The sequence below is a fragment of the Dermacentor silvarum genome, chromosome 1 (assembly GCF_013339745.2).
Source record: "Dermacentor silvarum isolate Dsil-2018 chromosome 1, BIME_Dsil_1.4, whole genome shotgun sequence".
Classification (NCBI taxonomy): Eukaryota; Metazoa; Arthropoda; class Arachnida; order Ixodida; family Ixodidae; genus Dermacentor; species Dermacentor silvarum.
In genome coordinates this window covers 343,037,019-343,062,027 of record NC_051154.1, presented here as the reverse complement: position 1 = coordinate 343,062,027, position 25,009 = coordinate 343,037,019, and the positions used below count along the sequence as shown (strand labels likewise).

The 25,009-nt window shown below is 47.7% G+C and overlaps 2 protein-coding genes across 2 annotated transcripts; both read left to right on the top strand.

The window, feature by feature from the left end:
• Positions 1 to 1,491: 1,491 nt before the first annotated feature.
• On the top strand, positions 1,492 to 2,022 carry LOC119444295 (sex-determining region Y protein-like). The gene has a single exon (XM_037708719.1). The coding sequence runs from the start codon at positions 1,492 to 1,494 to the stop codon at positions 2,020 to 2,022; it is 531 nt and encodes a 176-aa protein (XP_037564647.1).
• Positions 2,023 to 2,037: 15 nt separating this feature from the next.
• Positions 2,038 to 2,607, top strand: LOC119444284 (CLIP-associating protein 2-like). Its single transcript, XM_037708710.1, has one exon. It carries the CDS (start codon positions 2,038 to 2,040, stop codon positions 2,605 to 2,607), a length of 570 nt encoding a protein of 189 aa, XP_037564638.1.
• Positions 2,608 to 25,009: the final 22,402 nt, after the last annotated feature.

Below are 25,009 nucleotides of genomic sequence, written 5' to 3'. Positions count from 1 at the left end.
ACAATTGCCGTGTGAATTTTAAGTGTGAAGCATTTCTTGGCGAACATTTGCTACTTTGAAAGTATCTATCTATCTATCTATTTATCTATCTCTCCATCTATCTATCTATCTATTTATCTATCAATCAAGCAGCCTAAGTCTCTGTGCTCTCATGGTCGTTTCGTTAACTTGGTATGTACAAAAATTGGCATACTATGACATGAGCATATGCCGAACATAAATGATATATCATGACATAATTATCATGACATGCGTGTAATGTAGGTCATGAAACAGCCGCCTACATCATGGTGCCCTCATGGTCGTTTGTTTAACTTGGTAGGTACAAAAATTGGCATAGTATGAGAAGAGTGTATGACGAACATAAGTGATTGGTCATGACATAAATGTCGTCACATGCCTGTCACGTAGGTCATGACAATGGCTCAGCGAAAAGTATGAACACTCAAAAACCGCGGAAATGGGTTCGGACGTGGGTACTAAGTAAAGGAAACACAACAGTATGCTGGTAGAAGTCATAGTCATGAGCATGGCCCTGCAAAAAAGACAATGACTCAGCGAAAAAATATAAACACTCAAAAACCACTGAAATGGATTCGGGCACTAAGTGAAGGAAACACTAAACGATTGTGGTAGAAGTCAAAGTCATGACCATGACTCAGCAAAAATGAGAATCACTCACCGAAAAAGATTAACACTCAAAAACCAATGGAATGGCTTCGGATGTCGTACTAAGAGAAGGAAAAGGCTAAAGTTTGATGGTCGATTCATAATCATGAGCATGACTAAGGCTTTCGCCCTAAAGTCTTTTAGGTGTAGCTAAGGGGGCTCCTGAGAACTCATGACATGAATATCATGACATGCGTGTCATGTAGCTCATGAAAGAACCACCTACGTCTTGGCGCTCTCATGGTCGTTTTGTTAACTTGGTAGGCTCCCCACAGACTGCTTCGCATAACATCGATTCCCACAGGGCGTGGTATCTGCCGCCTTTTTTTTAGCTTCACTCTACCTCTGTGTTCATTATTTATTTCACTTATATTGATTTCGCAAATAATTTATGATCGTGTTTTCATTTTGTTCTTCATTATTACGTAATTATTACTTTTGTTTCAATTAATCTAACTGCTCACTCATGACGTAAACGTAAGGTGTCTGACTGCTCACGTTTCTGCTCATAGAATAAGATTTTAATAAGTTTACCTACAGCTACTTCCTGCCGCCCAGTTCTTGGCATTGTCTTAGTGACTACTCGCCATAAATGGGGATCTTCATCGTCGTTACCATCACTATTATATTCACTATTACGTACGGTCCTATGCAAGACAAGAAAGACGACGACTCCTTTCTGGACCGCTCTCGGTACAGCAGACAGCATTCCCTGCAAAGGCCAGCCATCATCGGTGCCCCTGGCTCCGCTTCAGCCATTAAGTGTCTACGAAGCATTCAAGGTTTGTTGGTACAGGCTGTGCACCAGCACCAGAAGCAGCGATGGCAGTTCCCGATGTGGCCACGCATCCAGGCATGGCGGGTGCATCGTTGAGCAGCGAGGTGCAATACTGCTACCAGCGGCGAACACGTGTTCACCCACCCTCAAACGCCATCACGCAGTTCGCACAGGAAAAGAGGCGTTCGGTGGCCGCCATGAACGTGAACGAACACAACCGGTGCGTTAGCAGCCACCTGGCAAAGCTGTGGCGTCCTCTCCGCGGCGCCGACAAGGAGCCCCTCCAGCCCAAGATAGCCGAAGCTGTCGCCGTCCACCGAAGGAAGTACCCGGACTACGCGCACAACCCGCGCGAGGCCCACCAGCGCAAGGAGCAGGAGCGCATTGCCAAGCAGGTTACCAGCAAGCTGAACATTGACAGTTCCTGGGACAAGGAGCAGCAGCCGCTTACTTCCACGGTCGCGGCCCAATGTCGAAGCGGCCCGAAGTTCCAGCAGCAGCTGCCGCCATTGTCGCGGACGCCACGGAGCAAACGCCGTGCTACCATCAGTAGCCGACATGCTGACCATCAGTAGCCGACATGCGTTTGTATGCCGACAACCGCTGTCCCGGCCACGACCAAGGATCTGGAAGAACAAGTGGTGCCTGTAAAAGTGGTTGCTTTCAGAGCCTTGACTGAATTGTTGAAGAGGCAACCGCAACACTTCCACAATTATGCTGAGCTCACCTTGATCAAGATCTTCGGAACATTGAAGGAGCCTGAAAGAGAGGTGAAGCGTGCTGCTGAGCTGTGTTCTATAGAATCTGTGCCTGCGCTACACCCCGAGCAAACATTCCGGCTCATCGGGGAGTCGGATGACCAAGACGTTGTGATCGCTGTCATCAAGGCCATGTCCCGACTAGTGGAAGTGCATCAAAGGATTATTGTGGAGCTGCTGCCTCAGATAATAGCTGTCTTTCTGAAGGGGTATGATCACAGCGAAAGTTCTGTTCGGAAGGCGGCAGTATTTGGCATGGTGACGCTGCATGGCGTTGTCGGCTCTGAATTGATGAAGCCACACTTGGCTTCCCTTACGGGATGCAAGAGGGCACAGGGCAACAGCACCAGAAGCACACCTGGCTTCCCTACAAATACAGCATGTTCCTCCGGCAATCGCTAAAGTGAGGGGAGGGGGTTGCCCAAGCAGCACCTCCTAAGCCAATGCTTCCCTTTGGGCTGCCACCATTGCTACGCTGCTGCTTTTCCAAAAACTGTGGCCCATGCTGAGCTTTAGTTGTTGCCTACAACGGTGCCCTACAACGTGCAATGCTGCTGCAGACATTCGCCACCGTTATTGCATGAGGAGAACAAAGAAAGTGCCGTGGGTACAGCGGTTCTTACGTTCCATGAGGCTGCTGAAAACGGTTCCCTTCTCCACGGTTACCGTATACAAGTTTGCGCGAGTGCAGGACTTTGGCTCCATGCCCTCACATTGGAATTCAACTCGCAGGGTTTTTTTGCGTATTTTTTTTATTTCTAAAACAATCTTTAGACTAGCCGCGCCCACCACCCGGCATCGATGTGTCCAGTGAAACACCGCCCTCCTTCATTGCCGTTTTGAAATGTTGAGACGCGATCCAGCCTCTTTCTGCCACGAGATGTGACCGCGCAATGCCACAGGATGTCGTTGTAAGGGATGAAAGGCGGAGTGTACGGCGGCGGTTGGAGCCTTTGTCGATGCATCAAGTAAAAAGCTTTACCCTCTGCAGGGTAGACTCGGCCACCGCAGCAACAAGCAACTCAGGGAATCCCGCTGCTAATAGGCGACCAATCTGATTGTCAAAGCTATGCTGCATTGAATAATGCGGGCCTGACTTACGGAGCGCAGCATCGAGAGATTGTAATGCGATGCCCCTTTTTACTACTTTAGAGTGGGCAGAGTCAAAAGGCAGGAGACACTTCTTAACCTGTTGGAGGTACTCTCAGCAAACCTGGCCTACACTAAATTTTAGCCTGACATCCAGGAATTGTAACCCCTCAGTTCCAAGCGATTCATGAGTGAAACTCAAACCCTGCCCAGCTTGAATGAATACTCCCAGGGGCTGTGAAACCGTCCTCTTTCTTTAAAAGAATTAAAAAGTCATCGACGTACCGAAAGACTTTGAATACCTTCCATTCATTAAAAGCCAAATCAGGCGCAGTGTCAATATCAGCTAAAAATATGTCGCATAGAATAGGAGCCACGCAAGACCCAATACACACTCTTCTACGTTGCAGAAAAGGCTGCTCGTTAAAAACAATAAATGTTACACTAAGATAACATTCTATAAGCGTTAAATTATGAACCGACAAGCAAGCGGAGTTTTGGAAATCGCATTCGCCACTCTGTTCAATGCACAACCTAACAGCAACTAAAAGCTTATCTTGAGGTACCGACTAAAACAAGTCCTCAACGTCGACAGACAAGCCATAATCTATACTCTCGTTGTGTTTCACATATTCCGTGACTTCTTCAGATTTCCTCACGCGGAAAGGATCAACAACCGTGAGTCACTTAAGGCTCTTCAGTATAAACTGACTAACATTCTTTTGCCAAGCCCCCCCCCCCCCTTCGCTCACAATGGTTCTGAAAGGGACATCTACCTTTTGTGTTTTTGTAGAAAAGAAAACCTTCAGACTGTTCCCCTTACTATTTCTAATACCACTAGCAAGAACATTAAATTCCAAGTCCTTAAAAAATTTGATGAACTTAGTCTTAACCCTCACTGCACTTTTCTAAACAGCCACAAAGTTCTTGTCAACTGCCGCTTGGGCTTTTTCATTGAACATGCCTTTCTGCATCACAACAAATCCACCTTCCTTGTCAGCTTCGAGGAGAACCAAACTGTTCTGCCAAACTGAAAGTAACTATGTTAGACCAACTAGCCCAACAGGCGGTCCTTCCGGAACATACCACGATTTCTGCGATCATAGTTTTGTTCTTGCCTGGATCGTCTGTCTTTCTATGCGCAAAGCTACTATGTGTGACTGCGCAACATGTCTATTTGTCTTGTTTGACGCATTACATACAGTGACGTTTGCTTAAATACGTAGATTTATTGGGAACTAATACATATATTTAAACATCTTGTTGCGAGGCTTTGTGTACACAAACAGTGCATTTTGTTTCCAGTGACACTTTTGTGCCCTTTATCAACTTGTATCTTCGCTCTTGTATATTCCATTCTATTTTCGCATTTTTAATTTACATCTTGCAGAACTTTTCCTTCTTATATGTACTCACTGTTGCGACTATATTATCGGTGTAATTACAATACACGACCGGTAACAACTGCTCATGCGCAATCTATTGCAGCGAAGGACAGCGTCATTGAGGTTTTTCCCTGGCCGTTGCATATGAACAGTCACGAGCAAAAGTTTGTGGACCAAAGGTATGGTATGATGGTATGATAAAACTTTATTACGGTCCCTCGGAACGCGCGTCAGCACGTAGCGGGCCGCTCCCACGTCGGTACAGAAAGGCCGAGCCTCTCTGCTGCCACGATTTTATTTTATTTTCCTTCGCAGCCTGGGTATTCCGGCGGAAATCAAGAGCGCAAGCCTACGTGCGCGTGTTGGACCAATAAAACGTATTAAGCCAATTCGGGGCCGCGCAGCTGCACTTTAATATATTTAAGTTTTTTGCTGATGCCATGGTCTCCAAACTTCTGCTCGCGACTGTACAAAAAAGTAAACAAGGTTCGTGAATGACAAAGATTTATCAAAATATTTGTGCTCAGCTTGTTCTTTACATGCCCTTTACGTTTTTCACACCAGCTGTATGCACTGCTTTGCTGGTTTGGAACTGATATAGTTCTAAAGTTCGTGTGATATTTTGATTACTTATTAAATCGACAAAACAAAAACGCGGAAGCATTGATATCAGTTATTCCTGCCACAATTTTTGGGACATATGAATATATTCCTTTATGAAAAAATACATATTTTACTTGACAGTGGGTAGCATTCGGTAGTTTGTTTGCAGCCTCTAATATACAATGACATTGGCAATGGCAATCCAGTTATTATTGATGTATTTGATGCCTGGACAAATTCTATAAGGAGGAGGCCGCGCTGCAACGTGAGCCCCCCCCTCTCCGAACAAAATTTCTGGCTATGCCATTGTGCAGTGAAGCAGGTCTTTGAACACTGACCAGTTACAAATGATTTTCTGCATTTACACCCGTCGCTTACCAAGAGCTTAGAAAAGGTGTTCGGCTGAAATGTACCAAATTTTCTTTACAAAGCCACTAACTTACTTTGTTCACAGGAACCTCCCTGAGAAAACTGACGTCAATCCGAGCATTTGTTGACGTGATTTTACTCTTTGCGGCGTCGGCCATTTTCGTTACAGCGCGGTTTCGCCAAGGTCACCGCCAAGTGCACCGAAAATATAGCCATGCACCTAAGGCTTTCGCCTTCTTCAAAAAAAGGAAATTCCGTGGCAGTGAACATAACTCGACCAGGCATCTGCACGCAAATGCGCAAATGGACTCGTAAACTGAGGCCAACCGAGATTAAGGGCGTCAATCATGCGACTGCATATCCTGAAACATGCGCCTATCGCCACCATTTCGCAAGCTTACATTATTATTTTACAATCAGCTTTCGAGAGATGAAGCGAAAAAAGGGCATTTTTGCTTTTTTGATTCGATCGGACAAAAAGTTGGACGAGGAAAAGATGGACGGAAGGGGGGCTTGGCGGAGGCCGCTCTTTCAAGATTCTGCATCTGCTTTCTCGAAGCAGGGCTGAGCCTCTAAACGCCTCTCAATAGCAGCAAAACTGCTGATTCACAGTAGACTAGCGGGCCACTCGTCTTATACGCGCGGCGGTTATCAGATCAGCCATTCCTGATTCGCCCTCGTCCATGCTCGACGGTGTCAGCGGTAGAGCACTGCACGGGCCGATTTTTGCGGCCCGGGCCCGGCCCGGGCCCGTTTTTACATTGGGCGGCCCGCCCGAGCCCGATCAAAACTTTTATGGCGAGACCCGGGCCCGGCCCGGGCCCGGAAATAATCTACGTTTCCCGCCCGGCCCGGCCCGCCACCCCTTTACCTTAAGCCCGAGCCCGGCCCGAGCCCGACACGAAACCGGCCCGAACCCGGCCCGAGACCGAAAAATACATGTTTTTCAGAGTTGAGAAGCCCGAGAATAACTCGAAGAAAGCCCGAGCCCGGCCCGGGCCCGCGTCTAAAAACCCGAGCCCGGCCCGGGCCCGGGTCAAAAAGCACACGCCGTGCCCGAGCCCGGCCCGAGCCCGTGAAAAAACTCCTCTACCCGGCCCGGCCCGGCCCACGGGCCGGGCCGGGCCCGGGCTTTCGTTTAAGCCCGAGCCCGTGCAGTGCTCTAGTCAGCGGTTCTTTTTTTTTTCATTTTTTATTGTTAAAACGTGTATTCTGTTATCATCCAGTACACTTCGTGCGTCATCGCGCGAATTTCGAATCTTAAAGGTCCGTACGCCACGTGGTGTAAAAGCTGTGAACTAAATGCGATGTCCGGAATTGCTGGGGTTGTGACAAAAGCGTGGACTTCACGGATGCGCCACTGGATTAGGCAGCTTGTTTATATAGGGAAGCGCCAGAAAGTACCGCAGCTGCACAATCGCTCCATACATGAGGCGTCTCCGCATTGGCTATACTGTGTGGCGCAATACATTGCCTTATTGCTAATCGCATCACATTCATCGTGAAATGGGTTCTGCCACATTTTTGCGTTCGGGAATCACTACAAACCCAAAAAGAATCCCGAGTTGTTATTTAATTTGGAGAAGTGGTGTGCTCCAGGGGCCGTATTCTGTAATGTTTCGATTTTCGAAGAATTCAGTTTGGCGGTGGCGTCACGTTTTGGCGGTCCGCTGACGTAATTAGAACGTGAGGAAGGGCAGAGGCCAATCGGTGTGCAGTTTTTTTTTTCTTGAAGTGAACGTCAAAAACCAAGGTAAAATGTAGCAAATTAGGAACGCTTCTTGGTAAATAAAAATAATTGCCTCCTGAATTCTTCGTCTGCCATCTGAAACGCGTCTTTTCGATGTCGAGGTCGTCATTGTCTCTCAAGGATGCTAGCTAAAAGCACGAACACACGTGCCACAGGGATCACCATCGCTGTCATTTTGCCAGGAACACCGATCTCGCCGGTGCACACGGCACGCACGGGCTCGGCACGAGTCACATGGCGCCTACAAATCCCAACGAAGCACCTCGCACCACTTCGCTTCGTAGCAGACGCTAATTCGGTTGCCGCATGATTGACATGTGCGTGACGTCATCATAATATGCGTGCGCGCGCCGAGGCGATGGCGTCACCCAGGTGGCCACCAATCGCTGCTCGCAAAGCGAATTCTTCGAGAACGGAAGCGTCAGAGAATACGGACCTTGGTTAGAAAATTTTAGAATTTTCGGAAAGGAAAGAGGAGAGAAATCGCAAAGATGAAGACAGGCAAACAGAGCTAAAACACCTCACTCTTCACATTCCAGAGGCCGCGTGTTCAGAAAATACCTTGAACATAAGGAAAACAGTCTCGTCCAAAGCGGGACTAAATATTCACCACTGATGAAATTTTAAACGAAGGCTGTGACAGAATACGCGAGGAAACGTGAACAGAATGGCGGCTGTTCGTATGGGAATGGGCACAGTGTATCAGCGCTCATTCAGGAACGGCTCAGACGTGCCAAGTATTCGTGCCTATACTGAGTGGGTTCCGCATTAGGGTGGCTGAAGGGTGAGTTCTTGATTATTGCTTGCATAAGGGTAACTCCCTCAAATGTTTTTGCTGTCTTGGTTAGCCTTTACAAAAAACGTTGACAGTCACTTCAGTAGACAATAAAGAAGATGAAGGCGAAAGCCTGCGCACTCACGAGACATTCATTAAATTACTTTGACATTCTCCTTCGAATGTGTTGTTACTTCATATTACTTGTTTTCTCTTTACTTCATCTCTTTTTCGGTGGCCTTGAGATCGCCACTGGTTATGCGTGGTTAATGGCACGTTAGAACGGTCGTGGCTTTCTCTTTTTTTTTTCGTCTACATTCTTGTAGCGCCGCCAGAATGACAGGGACACGGAAAGGCACATTAGACAAACACACCGCCCAAACTTTCACCAACATTTTTGTTTCCAGTTGTCGAAGGCATACTTATACTCTTAAAAACGTCAAAAGACACGTGTACATTGCTCGACAAATATGAGCAAAACCGGGAAAAGCACACGTAGACACTTTTGTGGCCACGCTGATTATCTATAAGGGTGTCCGCTCAACGCGAACAGGGATAATCGAGCTCTTTTATTGTTAAAGAAATTGATGACTTACTGGCGCATGTGTCCCGAAATGTGGCTTTGTTCGTAGCCTTCATAGTCATCTCGATCTTGCTTCTACTCATGATAACAGTTTGTTTAATGTGTCTGAGACGTCACCTGATACGTCACTTGAATTTTGGTTACCCGCCGTGGTTGTGTAGCATTACTGAGCTAGCTACGTTCTAGTTCGCGTAGCAATTGTGGCTGAGCTTGGGTGAACATTGCAAGCGTTTTCAGCTACAAAGATCGAACACTTTGTTTCACACAACAATGGCAGCCTGAATGACCGGTGGCATTTAAAACCCCTCTGTGGAACATGTGGAACTTTGGTTGCACGTGGGAAATGCTTGGGTGGGGGGAGATTTGAGTTGCGATAAAGGTAGTCGGACCCTTCAAATGAAATCTCGCAAACTAAGTGTTTTATTGGCATGAAACAAGCGTGGCGAGGTTTCTGGAATGGTATATGAATAGTCCACGTCGACTAAGTATTTGCCTTCAGTGTCCTTTAAAGGGCCACCATAGATCAACAGTGAGTCAGTTTAGACTATTACAGTAACCTTTGGAAACATTTGCTTCATTGGGCGGGGGAAGAAATGTTGTTTACTTGAGATAAAAAAAGGGCCAAAATCTCCTTTATCGAATTTCGTGCCGGAAACTGATCGTCGACAGGTCAGTTTGACGTTATAAATTTGAAAATATATCTTTTTTTTTCGTATTTTTCGCGGTTTTGGCTCAGGATGAGTTTGCGAAAGTGGCTTGATTTTATTGTTGGTTCCTTCAAAATGAAATGCATAGTCCTTGTGTACCAATAAACAATTAAAAAGGCTCGAGTAGACGTTGTAAAAATCGGTCACGTCACGACAAACTGGTGCGCGAAGCTCAGTTCATTGTCTTTCCACACGGTGTCTCAAATCATTCCAGCATCATCGTTCGCAAGAATCGAACGCTGCCACATTACCGCTATCACATTATCGATTACGTCACTGCCATCGCAACGTACCAGTTGTGGTCACTGTTGAGACGCGAAACGGACGTATACGATTATCAATGATACAAGTGGTGTGGTAATGGTACTGCGATGACGTGCCAAGAAGTGTAACCAAATCCCTTTCCGCTGTTTAATCAGCCAAAACAATGTAAAGCTATCGCCGGAATTTGCGGTAACTCGTACAGATTGCCTTACTTCGTACCTATGTTATCATGCTTAGCCACGATATGAGAATTGGTAGCATTGTTTGGATACATTAGTATTAGGCGCAGTATCTTACATGCATTAGTACCTAAGCAACGCCGCATGCTGTAGCCATAGCCGCTTGTATCTCAACACGAGCTCAACAGTACAGTAACTCTCCTTAGATGCATTAGCATTAGATGTAATATACGATTAAGTGCATTAGCTTACTTGTACTAGCATGTAAGTATCTATAGTGCCGAATGCTGCAGCCATTCTAATTTGTATGCCAGCATGAATGCCACAATGCCACTGCTTATATGCATCAGCACTGAGAGAATCAACGCAGATGCATTGTCACCTGAGTATATACCGTTGCATGCTGTAGCCGCCGCAGATTGGGACTCAGCATTACTGCAACGAACTCCACATTGGCATTCGAAAAAAAACAATAGAGTACACAGTTCAAGTGATTGCCTGTATAACTGCGATCGCGTTTCATATATGAAGGGACCGCGCAGCAGCGCTTTCAAGGGCCTCATCCAATCGAATGCTGGAATTGTACGCGGGACAGAGCAGCTGCGACCCTATACGTACGCCAGGAACTGTAAATGGAAGAAACGAGAAACAGAAAAATTGTTGCAGACAAGTCGCGTCTGTGGACTATCAATGAGAATCGGGTAGCATTTCAGCGTCACGGTGCATTATGACAGGACTCGTAAGTTTGTGTATATGTTTATTGCTAAGACGTTCAAGCCTACTGTGGTGCGCCGTAGATGATACGGCGCACGACTGCAGGTAGGGAACCATCTACACTTAAGTGAGATTCATAAATCTTGTCAATTTCAAATTTTGTATTTGTTTTACGAATGCGTGATCCATTAGAGCTCCGGTCCTTGACGTGGACATTCAGACTGAGGCATAATTTACATCACAAAAGAAGGAAATTTCGTATTCTGTTGTACTACCGCAAGTGTGTCATGGTAAACTGTTGGGAGAACAAGAAAAAACATAAATAATTCTTTCCTTGGGGGGGGGGGGGGGGGGCAATGAAATGCGAATGTGGAGTAGTGATACAGAGCCCCTATCAAAACTGGAGACTTGCGTTGTTATTTTCCTTTAAAGCTACGAGGGTGACGTAGCTGCAGCTAGATACAGGATAGTGCTGGGGATACGAAACGAAATACTATTACATTTACTCTATATCCTTCCGCACAATCGTGTTGGACTGTATATGGAGGTGAACTCTAATTTGACAAAGTACCTACAGCGTCGGTTACAGTGATGCAGCTTCTGGGCGAGAAAGCCAGATTCAGGAAAGCAGGTTGCCGATACGCAAATGCATTAAGTGCATCATATTGCATCAAAAATTGATCTGAGGAAATGCTTCGGTTCGCGAACGTGAGAGAGAGTACGTCTCTGCCAACAGTCTCGGCTCGTGACTCTACACTAAGACTTGCGGACGTTCTATTGGGAGCGACTAAATCCCCACCAGAACACACTAGTGTTGTCAGATCTTCTCTTGTGCGCTTCCCTAGATTTGCGAGGCGGAGATGTCCCTAGTGAAATCAGGTGACTGCGTGCCGCACTAGCCTTCTTTTCGCCTTCCCCGCCTTGTGCGTGCGCGCGCACGCGCGTAGCCGTGCATGCGCGTCTGCGCCCTTGCATGCCAGATTTCAACGTGTGTGCACTCAGGAGATGAACGTGGGCGCCGGGTTTAAACTTGCACCTTATTCTGAAGAGAAAGTGAATAAAGAAATGAAACTATGTTATTGTGTGAGTGTATTATATGAATTGAACCCTGAATAAATAATTCGCGCCTAAATGAACCGTTCAATCTACGATTTCCGACAAATCTAAGTTAGCCCGTGTTACAGCGGGGTAGGTGAACCTCATCTAGGTGACTGGCCACGACCGTCTGGTTTTGAGCAATCTGGCAGTGACGAGACGCTCTCTAGCTATGCCCATAATTATCCACCGACTCGTTCTTGCCGCCATATATGCGCCCCCCCCCCCCTCCTCGTATCCATCACCCCACTCCCATTCTTAAAATTATTTTCTGTTAAGTTTGCTACTGTCGCACTCTTTAACATTCCCCGGAGTTTTTAACGGCATGGCGGCCACTAGAAATCCTATAGTTCTGTTTCTGCGTGGACTTCGAGGCCATTCACCTACCTGCCTACCCACCTGTCTGTCGTGGCAGTTTCTTAGCTTCCCTGGCCCAGCACACCCGTCTTTGATATATCTTGCCGTGCGCAAATCAGCGTTCTGTGGGTCTTTCTTGTCCCGTTTATTGCCCTGTTTTCATTCTTAACAGCGTGTACACACTAGCCTGAGATAGCAAGAGCTCTTCTCAAGTTTATTAACATAATGATATTCAGAGACAAGGAAAGAAAAAGAAGGAATAAAAAAGGGGGGGGGGTTGGGAGAGGCGTGCTTATTTTGCCTTTCCTAGACAAGCAAGTCGCAATATTTGCGGAATGCTTTTTATTCCGCGCAGCGGGGTCGCCAATTCGGTCAAGCACCAGAAACGAGAAGCTCTCCGACGACACGAAGGCCTGTTGGGGAGCAAGAATGCCCCGAAGTTTCATGCACGCGCTCGTGCCATTTGGATCTGCGTGTGGAATTTTTAGCGCTGGTCTCCCCTCAGCAGTTATGGTTAACACAATCCGGAATCAGGAATAGGCCGCAATGTTCTGTGCTGGGGGAGAGTATCGCCCCCACGACAACTCGCCCCCCCCCCCCCCCCCTCGGGACCGCCAGTATAGCCCTCGCCTTGCTTTAACATTGACGCCTTCCCGTTCATTCAAGTCACTCTTTTGGAGCCCACCTCTTGCAACTTTCTGTTCCGTTGGGAAAAGGTAAAGGGGGGGGGGGGGGGTTCGACCCTCCAAACCCCCCCTCTGGCTACGCCAATGGTCAGGATCTGCTTCTGTGGAGGTGTTAGAAGCCCACTTGTACTTTCTCGCTTTGCTTTCGGTGTTCACGGCGCACATCGTCATGGCAAGTTTTGACCTGTTGAACAGCCTGCTAACTCTTCGGGGTAAATCCCATGTCCGCTGTTTAATCTACAATATCAGTGAAAGTCAGCTCGAATGAGGCACTTGAAGACAAAGCACGGTGAACAGTCAAGTTCTTTTGCTAAAGGTGCGCCGATAAATTTTGAATGCGGCATTTGCATTGAGCCTAACCTATTTGCTCATCGCGGGAATTTGATGTGGCACCACCAGGAAAATCACGAGTTTGTTTCGAGACTTACCACCCTACAGTTCAAACCGTCAAAGGTTAGATGATCTTGTGTTGAGCGTTGCATCTGCTGGAATGAATTAGTCCAGTTAGCTATTGTAAAAGCTTTTGCGACGTTTGACAGATATATGATCAGTCATCTCTACACTACCTTGTGTGCCAGTTTTAAATTAGCTTCGCTGCAACGCAGCCGTGTTATGCGCTGAAGACTACCACGAAAAGAAAGGGACCACTTTCGCGGTACATAGAGTGCGTGTTCCTTAATTATACACGCGCAGACACGCCGTTTCCGCTCAGAGTACGAGCATCGATTTAACTGTACTGAAAAGCCTTCAGAGCTGTTTCTGACGTGGCTGTGGCGATTTAACCACTTGTTTCGCCCACCTGGCTAGCTCGGTATTATACGCGCACGCGCAGCCTCCGGTCGCAGTACAATACTCAGACGTCTATTAACTGTAGTGACAGCCCTTCAGAGCTGTTTCTGACATTGTCGTAAGAATTTAAGCCCCTTTTTGGGGGGCTAAGGCCGGAGAGCATGGCACGAACCCTACCGATGCATCACTTCGGTGGCCCCGAAAGGGAGCCGTTAAAAGGAGGGAGGGAAAGAAAGAAGAAGAAGCTAATGGGCAATGGTGACGCCTACGAAGTCTACGTACGAGGTGCCTCCGTGTAGTGGCTTCAAAAATAATCTGGGTGTAACAGCCCAGAATATTGAAACGAGACGTGAGCGCGTGTATAATTAAGAAGCGCCTTTTAGGCCCCATCTCAGATACAGGGTGAGCTAGGGGGGTAAAACAAAGGATTCAATCACCACGTCCGAAGTTCTGTCCGCACACTTATTAGGTGTCTCAGTGCTTGTACTATGACTGGAGATGGCGCATTCGCGCATGTACAGTGGGGAACCAGCGCTGGCCAGGAGGCGATACGGCAGTTTGGGTGCGCAGCTGAAATATGCTGACACCATCAGATAGGGAGGCCACGAAAATGGTACCACATTTTGGATAACAGACGCGCGGCTGTATCAACGTTTACTTTAGCTCTATGTTTCCAGCCAAGCTCTGGCCATACGGCCATACCGATGCGCGCTGGAAAAGCGCATGCGCTCATGCGTTCTAGCACACCGGTTCCCAGTCAGGCCAAAACTGGACACATGTACCTCAAGAAGAGTGGTAAAACTGATGACGCGAAATCGCAGTATGTGCCACTGGAAACTGTTTCCATCGCTCGCTAGCCTATGTGTTACGGCGCTGCTGCTGGCACGCGAAGTTTCAGCGCTGGTTGCCCATACAGGAACACATACTATGCCCCGTAACAGTGCCCCTCTCCACTCTCAATATCCTGCACTGCAATTTATTGTGTATACTTCACCGCATAACTTTACTTTGTTGCGGTGAAACCGGTTAAGCTCTTGCCAGAGAGAGGACGACTCGGCGCAGCGAAGTGATGGGAGTGCAACTGTGCAGAACATCTCCTTTCTTTCCTATATGAAATTGGTCCTACAAGTACAATCACTTATTTAAGAAAATTAATGTTAGGACTTCAGGCTTGCCAGTATAATCAGGCGGTGGACAGTCGGGCTAGTTCCGGTATTGGCAATAAAGCGTCGCTATGACACTGTAGCCAAAGGAAAATTCAGTAACGTTTTGCATATGTGGCTCTATCTTTTCAACCTACATAGCAATAAATTAAAGCCATGCAATCAATTATTTGTAGAAATGGAATGTGTTTCTGGCTATTTTCGTTTTTTAGCATTCTACATATTCATTTAGTTGCTTCACACGTTGCGCCAACGGGCGGCGGTTTCGCTCTTATCGCTTCGGCTGTCATTCCGTTCGTCTGCTCCTGTCGCTCTCTGCACCTTTGTACAAGTGCACGCCTTTGCCTTCTACTGTGCGCTGCAACATTTGTTTCTGTATCGGCCGGTGGCTCCAGCGATGTACAAAAACAGAAGAAAGGCCACAAGACTCTGTGGCCTTCGGTTGACGAGCATGGGAAGGGACAGCAGGGCCACTTCTTTCCGCTTCCAAGAGAATGAAAGGTAAGCACTCTTTTTATGCAGTTGTTATAGCGAGTATCCGCTAACCTTATCGAAAAAGATGTAAGACGAAAGGAAGAGTATTCCGTATGCGGTATATTTCTCTGTGGTGTGTAAATACATTGAAATTACACAACGACAGCAGCTTCTGAGACGAGTGAGTGCTAGCTGAAGCGCTGGCGAAAATAGCGTTTCGTTGTATCTCGGCGACTGCTGTCTCTTTATGGAATAAACTGATAATTTTGCAAAAATCCTTGAATGCTTCCTGCATGAACGAAGGGGTTAAGTTAGACTTGCCTGTTCTTGGTTAGACATTGCAAGTCACCTAGAGCTTCACAAGGTGCAGAGACCAATTGAAGGAGCACTGCGCTACTGCAGAAAGCACTGCAAGCACCGTTTCCTTCGCGTTCCTTCTACGGCGCCGGGTGCATTTTACGCTGCGCGGCGAATTGTGTTGCGAAAAAAAAGCACCTTCTTGTCTGTCTTTATCGAGTATTCATCTGCGTTGTGCGATGTTCGCGGTTAACTGAGAACTAAGCAGACGTACGAGCAGATTTTGTTCAGAACGAATAAATTTACCTTCGGGTCAAGTCGCGCTGGCGCGCAATGCGTACGAAGGTGCTTACGTCGGCCCTTAGCGAGCCACGCGCTGCGGTGTTCCCGCAAAGTATTGCTCCTCCTGTGCAAAAGAAATTCTTCTATAGTAGGAAATGCTCATAGACCGTTGACCAGTGGCTTACAACTTCTGGAAGATCGTCTTCCATTAACAGGCATTCTGCAGAACTAGGAAAACAAGGAGTATATAAAAAGGTTGAACAAACTAATCCGTCAGTGCCTTATTGACAAGGGAATAAGAAATTCAGTGATCAATATAGCTGTAAGAAATTGATGTGTGTTTTCAGACAACCGTTGAGAAAGCAGCATTTCACCCGCCGTGGTTGCTTAGTGGCTATGGTGTTGGGCTGTTAAGCACGAGGTCGCGGGATCGAATCCCAGCCACGGCGACCGCATTTCGATGGGGACGAAATGCGAAACACCTGTGTACTTAGATTTGCGTGCCCGTTAAAGAACTCCAGGTGGTCCAAATTTCTGGAGTTCCCCACTGTGGCGTGCCTCATAATCAGATCGTGGTTTTGGCACGTAAACCCCATAATTTAAATTTTTAAAGCAGGATTTCCAAACCTGTTGAATATAGTAGCAGTTAAAATAAGAGTTTGGATTGTTAAATTTTTGTGCCATATTTTGAGCATAAGTCCCACAATTAAATATGATAAGAGTTGACGTACGTGCATGAAATTAAAGCACTGTTTTGCGGAAAGAGTGTTGAAATTTGTTCCTGCAATTGCGTTGTGTGTAAGCAAAAACTTATTACTTCCATTTTTTTCCAGACAACAGCTCCAGCACGGACTACTCCACCTTGTCTGTGTTTGAATATGCGAAATGTGCTGCCTTCAGTCTTTCAACCGGTCTCGCCTTAATATTTTTTTTGCATGAGTAATCGCAGATAACTGCTGCCGCAAAAAAAAAAAGACTTGCTATTCAGAAATTGTAAGAAGCTTTATGTATATGCGCGTATACAATCTGCAGTTTGTTCTGTAGATGCGAGATACTCAACTCTGCAATATTCTTTTGTCTATTGTATCTCTTGCTGTACGAAAGTTGCTAATAAATAGCGAAATAAAGCACATTTCACTGCCGGTTATTTTCCTGCCGAAACGCAGTAGCCACGGGCTATGGCATGCTGGCTCATGTATCATAACGGAATAGGGTAAAATTTTAGCGAGAACCGATGTGCTGCTGGCGTTTATTAAGTACATGAACCACACGCACAAAAGAAAATTGTCGTTACAAAAAGAGAGAGAGAGAGAGGCTGAAAATGACAGCCGTTAGAATAATGCAGACTGTAGCAGCAAACAGAACTCGTGCTATAGTTTCCTCTTGCGTCTACCGAGAAAATCGCACACTCGTCGAGCACTTCGCAGAGCTGCTATTTAGGACATTCCGCCATTTTCTTCGAGGCGTGACGTAGGATCGACGCTTATACAAAATGGCGCTGATGGCCCCGATTTGCTTTCGTAACGTGACGCAAATTTGATGTTTCACCTAAGAAACTGTAATGTAGGCATTAACCTAGCCTTCTTGGTAAAGCAAAACAGTTTTCCTCCCCACTAAAAATAAAGTAGCTAGCTCAAAGCACACGATTATTCCATCAAAATCGTTTCTCGCTTCCGTTGTCTGCGTGCGCACATGCTGTCGTCTGCTTCATTAGCTAGGATGCGTGTCCTCGGGAAACGGAATAAGTCAACGTATATTGGCGCCCACGTGCTTGTTTTCTTCCTTGAGACAACATAAGCGACCTACCAGTGAGGATGAGCGCTCTCTCTAGGCCGCGTTATCGCTATCTCGTGAAACGCAAGTCACTCAGCCCGACTCGTCTGGCTGAGAAGCGGCCGAATATCATCGATAACGTTGCGCGCGCCACAGGCATCCGCTTGCGCGACGCAAGCGCCGGCGCTGCCATCTCTCGTTCACTTCGCTACTTACTCGCACCACGTGAGGAAACTTAAAGCCGCCGTCTTGCGTACATTTCTTTTTATAAATTAAAAAGTCGCCATTGTCATAGCCTGTGATGATGCGAAAAGTCATTAATTTTGATTACAATACAAACGCAGCAGTGAAAATTGCAAAAAGTCGCAGAACGTTTGTAATGTTCAACCAATATTATTTCAAATAAGCGTGTTTTTAATAAAATGATGGTTCAAAACACAAATGCCAACACCTCCCGAGAGCGATGCAAATGCTATGAGCACGCGTTGTTAACAAAAGATTTCTATGGCCCCAAATGACAGGGAAAATGCGGCGATAGGCATGCCTCTCGACCGACCTTGGCATATGGCCGCTCATTACCATAATTCCTGCGGCTCGTCGCACCACAAATTATGGCGGAAACTCCCTGCAATGGCAGCCCAGCGCAACGTCACGCAACGTCAAATTGACGTTTACGAAACGGCCCTTCCTGTGGCTCTCTTCACGGGATATTCCTTCAGCCAATCAACAACTGACATGCCGGCTATCTTGGAACGCCACCACATATTCGCGAAATTGCAGATGCATTGCACGGGCTTCTGCACGCTACCGTCCACTTTCTCTTTAAAGCGCTAAAGTCGCAATATAGGTTCAACGACCACGAAAAAGTATTAATCGATAAATTTGCAGCTCCACGTCTCGTTTCGTCATTCTGATGAAAACGCAAAATTGCATTTTGCAAAACTACCGTTTCCCGGCACAAATTTCAAAACACGTGACTTCTCGACACCCAATGAGGAGTCGACATGGCGGATAATGGCGGCCGTGCAACCGCCATGCGTGTCGAGAATAGCACCTCTATAGATGCTAAAAAAACTGTCGATAGCGCTATCGATAGTAATTTCTATAGTACTACCGACACCATGAAATCAACCGCGCGAACTCATTGCAACATAAACTTGGTTTCCCGAGTGCGTGGTATGTGGTGCTAACTATGACAGCACTCTTCGTTATCGCACTCTACCCGTCACCGAGCTCGGCAGATGTACGCACATGTTGCTGGATAAAGTGTTAGTGTCCCAAATGTCCTTGTGCTGGCAACAGCGACACGAGACGCAAGGTTTGGCGCGCCTGCTTCTGAGCTGGTTTCCAAGTCGAATTATTACTTCAGAACGTATTCTTGCTGGGTTTCAAGGTCAGTGCTTGAACTGAATCGAAGCTGCATAGACATAAAGTAAGGAACGAGCGCGTTGCCTTGCCACAGCAGTTGCGCACTATGATTTGTTCCGCAGCACACCACTCCAGTGCTCTAGACAAGTCTGCTCACGAATGTACATACCTACACACAAAGACGTATAGGACTACCGATGGTACTATCGATAGTAACACCGATTGCACTATCGATGGTAACACTATTGATAGTATACTATCGATAGTTTATGCGATAGTTTTTTTACATTATCGATAGTTCCAAAAAAACTATCGCTGCTATTGATAGCCAATTTACCGTTAGTTTTGCGTCACTAGGGCAGAGTCCTTCCTCCCTGCGCTGTGTTTTCGCTGCTTCGTTGCGTTGATGCAAGAGGCGGGATGAAGGTCAATTTGCTCGCTGCGGCAGCCACGCTTACTCACTACAGCGTTTTGACAGCGAGTTCCCGCGGTCATCGAGTGAGATGCGTTCATGTTTGCTTGGGCGCGCTCGACACCATCCTTGTTAATTTAGTTGGTATGCTTATGTTTGCTAGTTCATACGGCCGATAAAACTACTATCCTTACTTCGTAATCGCTGTCCACTTTGTACCACTGTTCTGTCCCAGCTGCACGATGTACCAACTTCTGGTCACCTTGGGGAATCTCGTACGCACGACCGTGTCCGGCGACGATTCTTTTGGCCTGGTCTATACCGATCTGTCCGCCACTATGTCGCTTCGTGTGAGTTATGTCAGCGCCGGAAGAAGCCGTCTGCGCTCCCTGCGGTCGACTCCAACCTCTTGACGTTCCTGCCGAACCCTTCTCTCGCGTTGGTGTAGACCTCCTGGACCTTTCCCCACATCTACCTCCGGCAACAAGTGGATTGCCGTCGCAACCGATTATACAACTCGGTTTGCGATCACCAGAGCCCTTCCAACCTCCTGTGCAACGGACGTCGCCGACTTCCTGCTGCACAACATCATTCTTCACCACGGCGCTCCTCGTCAACTTCTTACCGACCGGGGTCGCTACTTCCTCTCTACAGTTGTGGACGACTTGCTCCGCTCCTATTCTACCAAACACAAACTTACTACTGCATACCATCCGTAGACGAACGGTCTTACTGAGCGGCTTAATCGAACAATAACGGACATGCTCTCCATGTATGTGTCTGATGACCATCGTGACTGGGATACTGCTCTCCCTTTTGTCACATTCGCGTACAATTCATCGCGCCACGACACTGCATGTTACTCGCCATTTTATTTGTGTACGGCCGCGATCCCGTATTGCCTTTGACACAATACTACCTATCCCTCAAGAGCCCGTGTCTGAGTATGCCCGCGACGTCATTGCCCCAGCCGAAGAAGCACGCCAAGTTGCTCACCATTGCCTTTGTGCTTCCCGGATCAAACAGAAACGCATTTATGACAGTCGTCACCGTCACGCTGACTATGCTCCCGGGGATCTTGTCCTTCTATGGTCTCCGACCCGCCGCGTCGGCCTCTCTGAAAAACTAATGTATCGCTACTCCGGTCCTTACGGGTCCTTCGCCAGTTGACTGACGTGACCTACGAGATCTCTCCGGTCACACCTACTACTCGCTCCCTCCAGACTTCCCATGACATCGTTCATGTCAGCCGCCTGAAACTACCAGTCCTCTTCTACCTAGGAAGCACCGGGACGGCGCTCCCACGCCGGGCGGGTATATGTTACACTGCTCTGCACAATATCGAGGAAGAGGAGCACGAGCTTGAGGGCCGAAGAAGACGACGCTTCAGTTACTGACTGGTTGTGTCGATCATTGTCAATCGTGTAAATATTGTAATATATTTTCCCGTCTTGCTTCTTCCCTCCGTCACACTATCGCAATCGATGCTTCGCCTTTCGGACGAAACTGCAACGTTTTATCTGCTTGCGTTTGTCTATCACTGCGATGAAAACAAGCCGGTAAGGGGAAAGACACAAAAGGGTCAAATTTGAGGGAGCCCTGGCCCGGGTTCTTGCAGTGGTCGCGCTGCGGCTACTCCGATGGGCAAGTTCTGCGCAAGGTGATTGATAAACAAGTTCAGATCTGGGCAAATTACCGAATGGTTATCATGGTTCGTATTTAACTTGGTGCTTTTTCTTCATTATTCATTGGAGCTCTTTAGACGCAAATGTCAGGAATTATGTTCCGTCCCATTTTTTTCATCGAATATCATGTGCACTCTAGTGTGATATCGCCGTATACGGCGTAGTGCCCATGTGAATGACTGATTCTCAATTAATTTATGTGCACTGGATGCAATCAGAGTGTTGAAGAACGCAATACTCAAATCATACGGCGCATTTTAGCTTTGACAAATTCAGTTAAGCAGATAGTCACCCAGAAATAAGCCTTCACCCGAGCAAAACTAGCAGCCCCGAAAAATCGGAGCAAGCCTATCTAGAAGAGACACTGCGCTGAAGGAAACCGAGATTTTAGTTGGAATAATAGATAGGGACATTACTGTCCCAAACAAGGCAATAAAAGAAAAATATTCTGAATTTTGGGAAAGTAAAAGCACACAACGATTAATACACACAATAGTCTCCATTCTTTTTGCAAGCATCACACTTCCAATCGACAACCTTCTGAGCAAAAGTTGGGAATTGCTGAAAAACATCATTTTCCCGAGGTATCTTAAGGGCACCATAACCAGACCCCAACGGAATTTTGGATTGAAAAGTTCAAGGTGTGGATGTCACGTCAGCATCCATATCACCATGCTGTCATGGTGATATGCTTCGCTGCGAACATAGGCATTCTTTTTCTTGGGCTCCACAAGCGTCCGCAAGCGACATTAGGTTTCCTGCTATCTACTATACCGCAGCCGATGGACGCGTTAATCCTTACGTCACAAGCCCTGGCCCTTCTTTTTGTTTTCATTCTAAAGGTGTTTATTCGGCAGAAGCTTGGAGCAGCAGCAACGTCAACGGTCAGCGCAGTAACAGCTTCAAGTACGAGAGCCGTTGCCGATCAAGAGCGCTCGACCCCTAGCGTCTCTCTTCTCGCTACAATCACCCCCGGGAGCGATAAGGGAGCCGTACGGCGACCTAACAGTTCGTCACGATGAGCGGGTCATAATAAGGCTTTTAGACGGTCGACATGGACAATGTCTTGTCCACGGCGGCGCATGTCTGAAGATGGCTCTACTGGTTCTATTACATAGTTCACAGGAGATGCACGTTCGATGACACGATAAGGGCCTTCATATTTCGGAACCAGTTTTGATGAGAGGCCAGGGGCAGTGAGAGGGACTGAGAGCCCCACGAGCGCTCCGGATCGAGGTGACCGTGGAAGTGGCGTCACTGCGAGTGCTCCTCTGGCGCTCTTGATCTTCGGTAGTAAAGGCCCGAGCGAGGTCGCCGAACTCTTCTGCATGTCTGACGTGGCAGAAATAGGCACGAACTCGGATGCATCCGGCCGGTACGGCAGAATTGTGTCGATGGTGTGAGAAGGGTGCCGACCATACAGTAAGAAATAGGGTGAAACCCGTGGTGGTCTGCGTAGAGGTGTTATACGCGTAGGTGACGAAGGGTACGATGGCGTCCCAGTTCGTGTGGTCGGAGGCGACGTACATTGAAAGCATATCACCGAGCGTACGGTTGAAGCGTTCCGTGAGGCCATTGTTTGAGGGTGGTATACGCCGTAGTTGTGCGATAAACAAACGTGGCACTGTTTGAGAATGCTTCAACTACTTCCGACAGGAAGACTCGTCCGCGATCGCTGAGCAGTTCTTGAGGTGGACCATGCCGCAGAATGAATCGCGAAGCAGGATGTGGCAACGTCGCACGCTGTAGCTGCCGGAAGGGCGGCCGTTTCGGCGTATCGTGTGAGGTGATCGCCTGCAAAAATGGCCCAGCGGTTACCAGCTGATGTCAAAGGAAGTGGTCCCTACAGATCGATTCCAGCGCTGGCCGAACGGCCGGTTCGGGCAGGGTAGAGGCTGCAGACCAGCTGGCGAGAGCTGGGGTGAAGATTTCCGGCGCTGGCAGTCGGGGCATGAGCGAATGAACTTAGAACGTAGTTGTACATTCCTCGCCAGTAGCGTTGTCGGAGGCACTGATAGGTTTTGAAAAGTCCCGAGTGTGCACACTGTGGATCAGATTGGAACGATGCGCAGATCTCAGAACGGAGGCTTCGAGGTACTACTAATAACCACTGGCGGCCGTCAGAGGTGTAATTGCGTCGGTGAAGCAGGTTGCCGCGAATGGCGAAATGGTGAACTTGACGGCGCAACACACGAGTGGTTGGCTGCGATGACGGATCAGCAAGGAAGTCTATGATGGAGGCAATCCAGGGGTCCTTGCGCTGCTCGGAAGCGATGGTCCCGATGTTGATGGAAGAAAACGTCAAGCTGGGATAGTGAGCAGCATGCATTGTCGTCAGGCAGGGCCGAACGTGAGAGGGCGTCAGCGTCAGCATGCTGGCGTCCGTTGCGGTACAGTGGATGTCGTAATCCTGCAAGCGAAGTGCCCAGCGGGCGAGACGGCCTGAGGGATCCTTCAATGACGACAGCCAGCATAATGCATGTGGTCCGTGACGACATCAATTGGCGACCATACAAATAGGTCCGGAACTTAGTAAGTGCCCAGATGATTGCCAGGCATTCTTGTTCTGTGACGGTGTAATTGGTCTCGGCCTTAGTAAGCGTACGGCTTGCATATGCCACAACATACTCAGGAAACCCTTGTTGGCGCTGCGCTAGGACAGCGCCGAGGCCAACACCGCTGGCGTCCGTGTGTAACTCAATAGGTGCCGTTGGGTCATAGTGGCGCAAAATGGGAGAAGACGTCAGCAAACGACGGAGCTTTGCGAACTTCGTCGCACTCGGATGACCACAAATGAAGGGGTCCGTTGCTTCCAAGGAGCTTGGTCAGGGGCGATATGACGGTGGCGAAATTACGAATGAAGCGCCTGAAGTAGGAACACAAGCCTACGAAACTGCGCAGTTCTTTGACGGACGTCGTTTTCGGGAATTCGGCAACGGCACGAAGTTTGGCTGGATCGGGGAGGATTCCATCTATTCGGCAGAGCTTGGAGCAGCGCAACGTCAACGGTCAGCGCAGTAACAGCTTTCAAGCACGAGAGCCGTTGCCGATCAAGAGCGCTCGACCCACTAGCGTCTCCCTTCTTCGCTACATGTGCATTGCTGTGGCGGTTTTGCGCGTTCTGCATTGGGTGATTACTTATGTCTATAATCAGTTGCTATAACCGGTGACGTTGCAGGCAGTGCGTCTGACGTAGAGGTGTTTATGCCTGTGACTTCATTTACCGCAGAGGTGTTTATGCGTGTGACGTCATTTACCGACACAAAGACGGGCTCCCTCGAGAGAAAGAATTCACGGGTGTTCGTATGAAGTTGCAGCTGATATTGGGCTGAGCATCGGTTTCATATTTTGCTGACACGAACGTCAGTGCGGGGTATACAGCAAGATTTTCTGCTTGCATTACCCCAACCTGATGAGATGCCCTTTTAAAGAAGTAGCAAGAAATGAGAAGCATAAACTATCGTTAGGTATTTTGTAACATCACCAGCTCGTTTTGTCAACAGAGTTCGTTTTCAAGGTACACACACGTCTTCACCATTCTCGCCGTGGTGGCTCAGTCAGCTAACGCGTTGCGCTGCTGCAGCACGAGATCGCGGGATCGAATTCCGGCGCGGCGGCCGCACTTCGATGGAGGTGAAATGCAAAAAACGCCCGTGTACTTGCGTTGGAGTGCACGTTAAAGAACCCCAGGTTGTCAAAAGTAATCCGGAACCCTCCACTACGGCGTGCCTCATAATCAGAACTGATTTTGCCACGTAAAACCGCACAAAGAAGTCTTCACCATGTCTCGTTATTTTTATTGTCATCATTTGCTGGAACTTCACGTAAAGAGCAGTTTTAGTTTACACGAAAAACAGTACTAGAGTTTTCTGAAAAACATCAAATGAAAAGGGAACTTCATTGAGAAAGCGTTTCGCTTTAAACCTGCAGATCAGAGTCCCAAGTGAATTCGATGTGCTCTCCCACAGATTTTCAGGCGATCGTCTCCACTGTAAGCCACTTTTT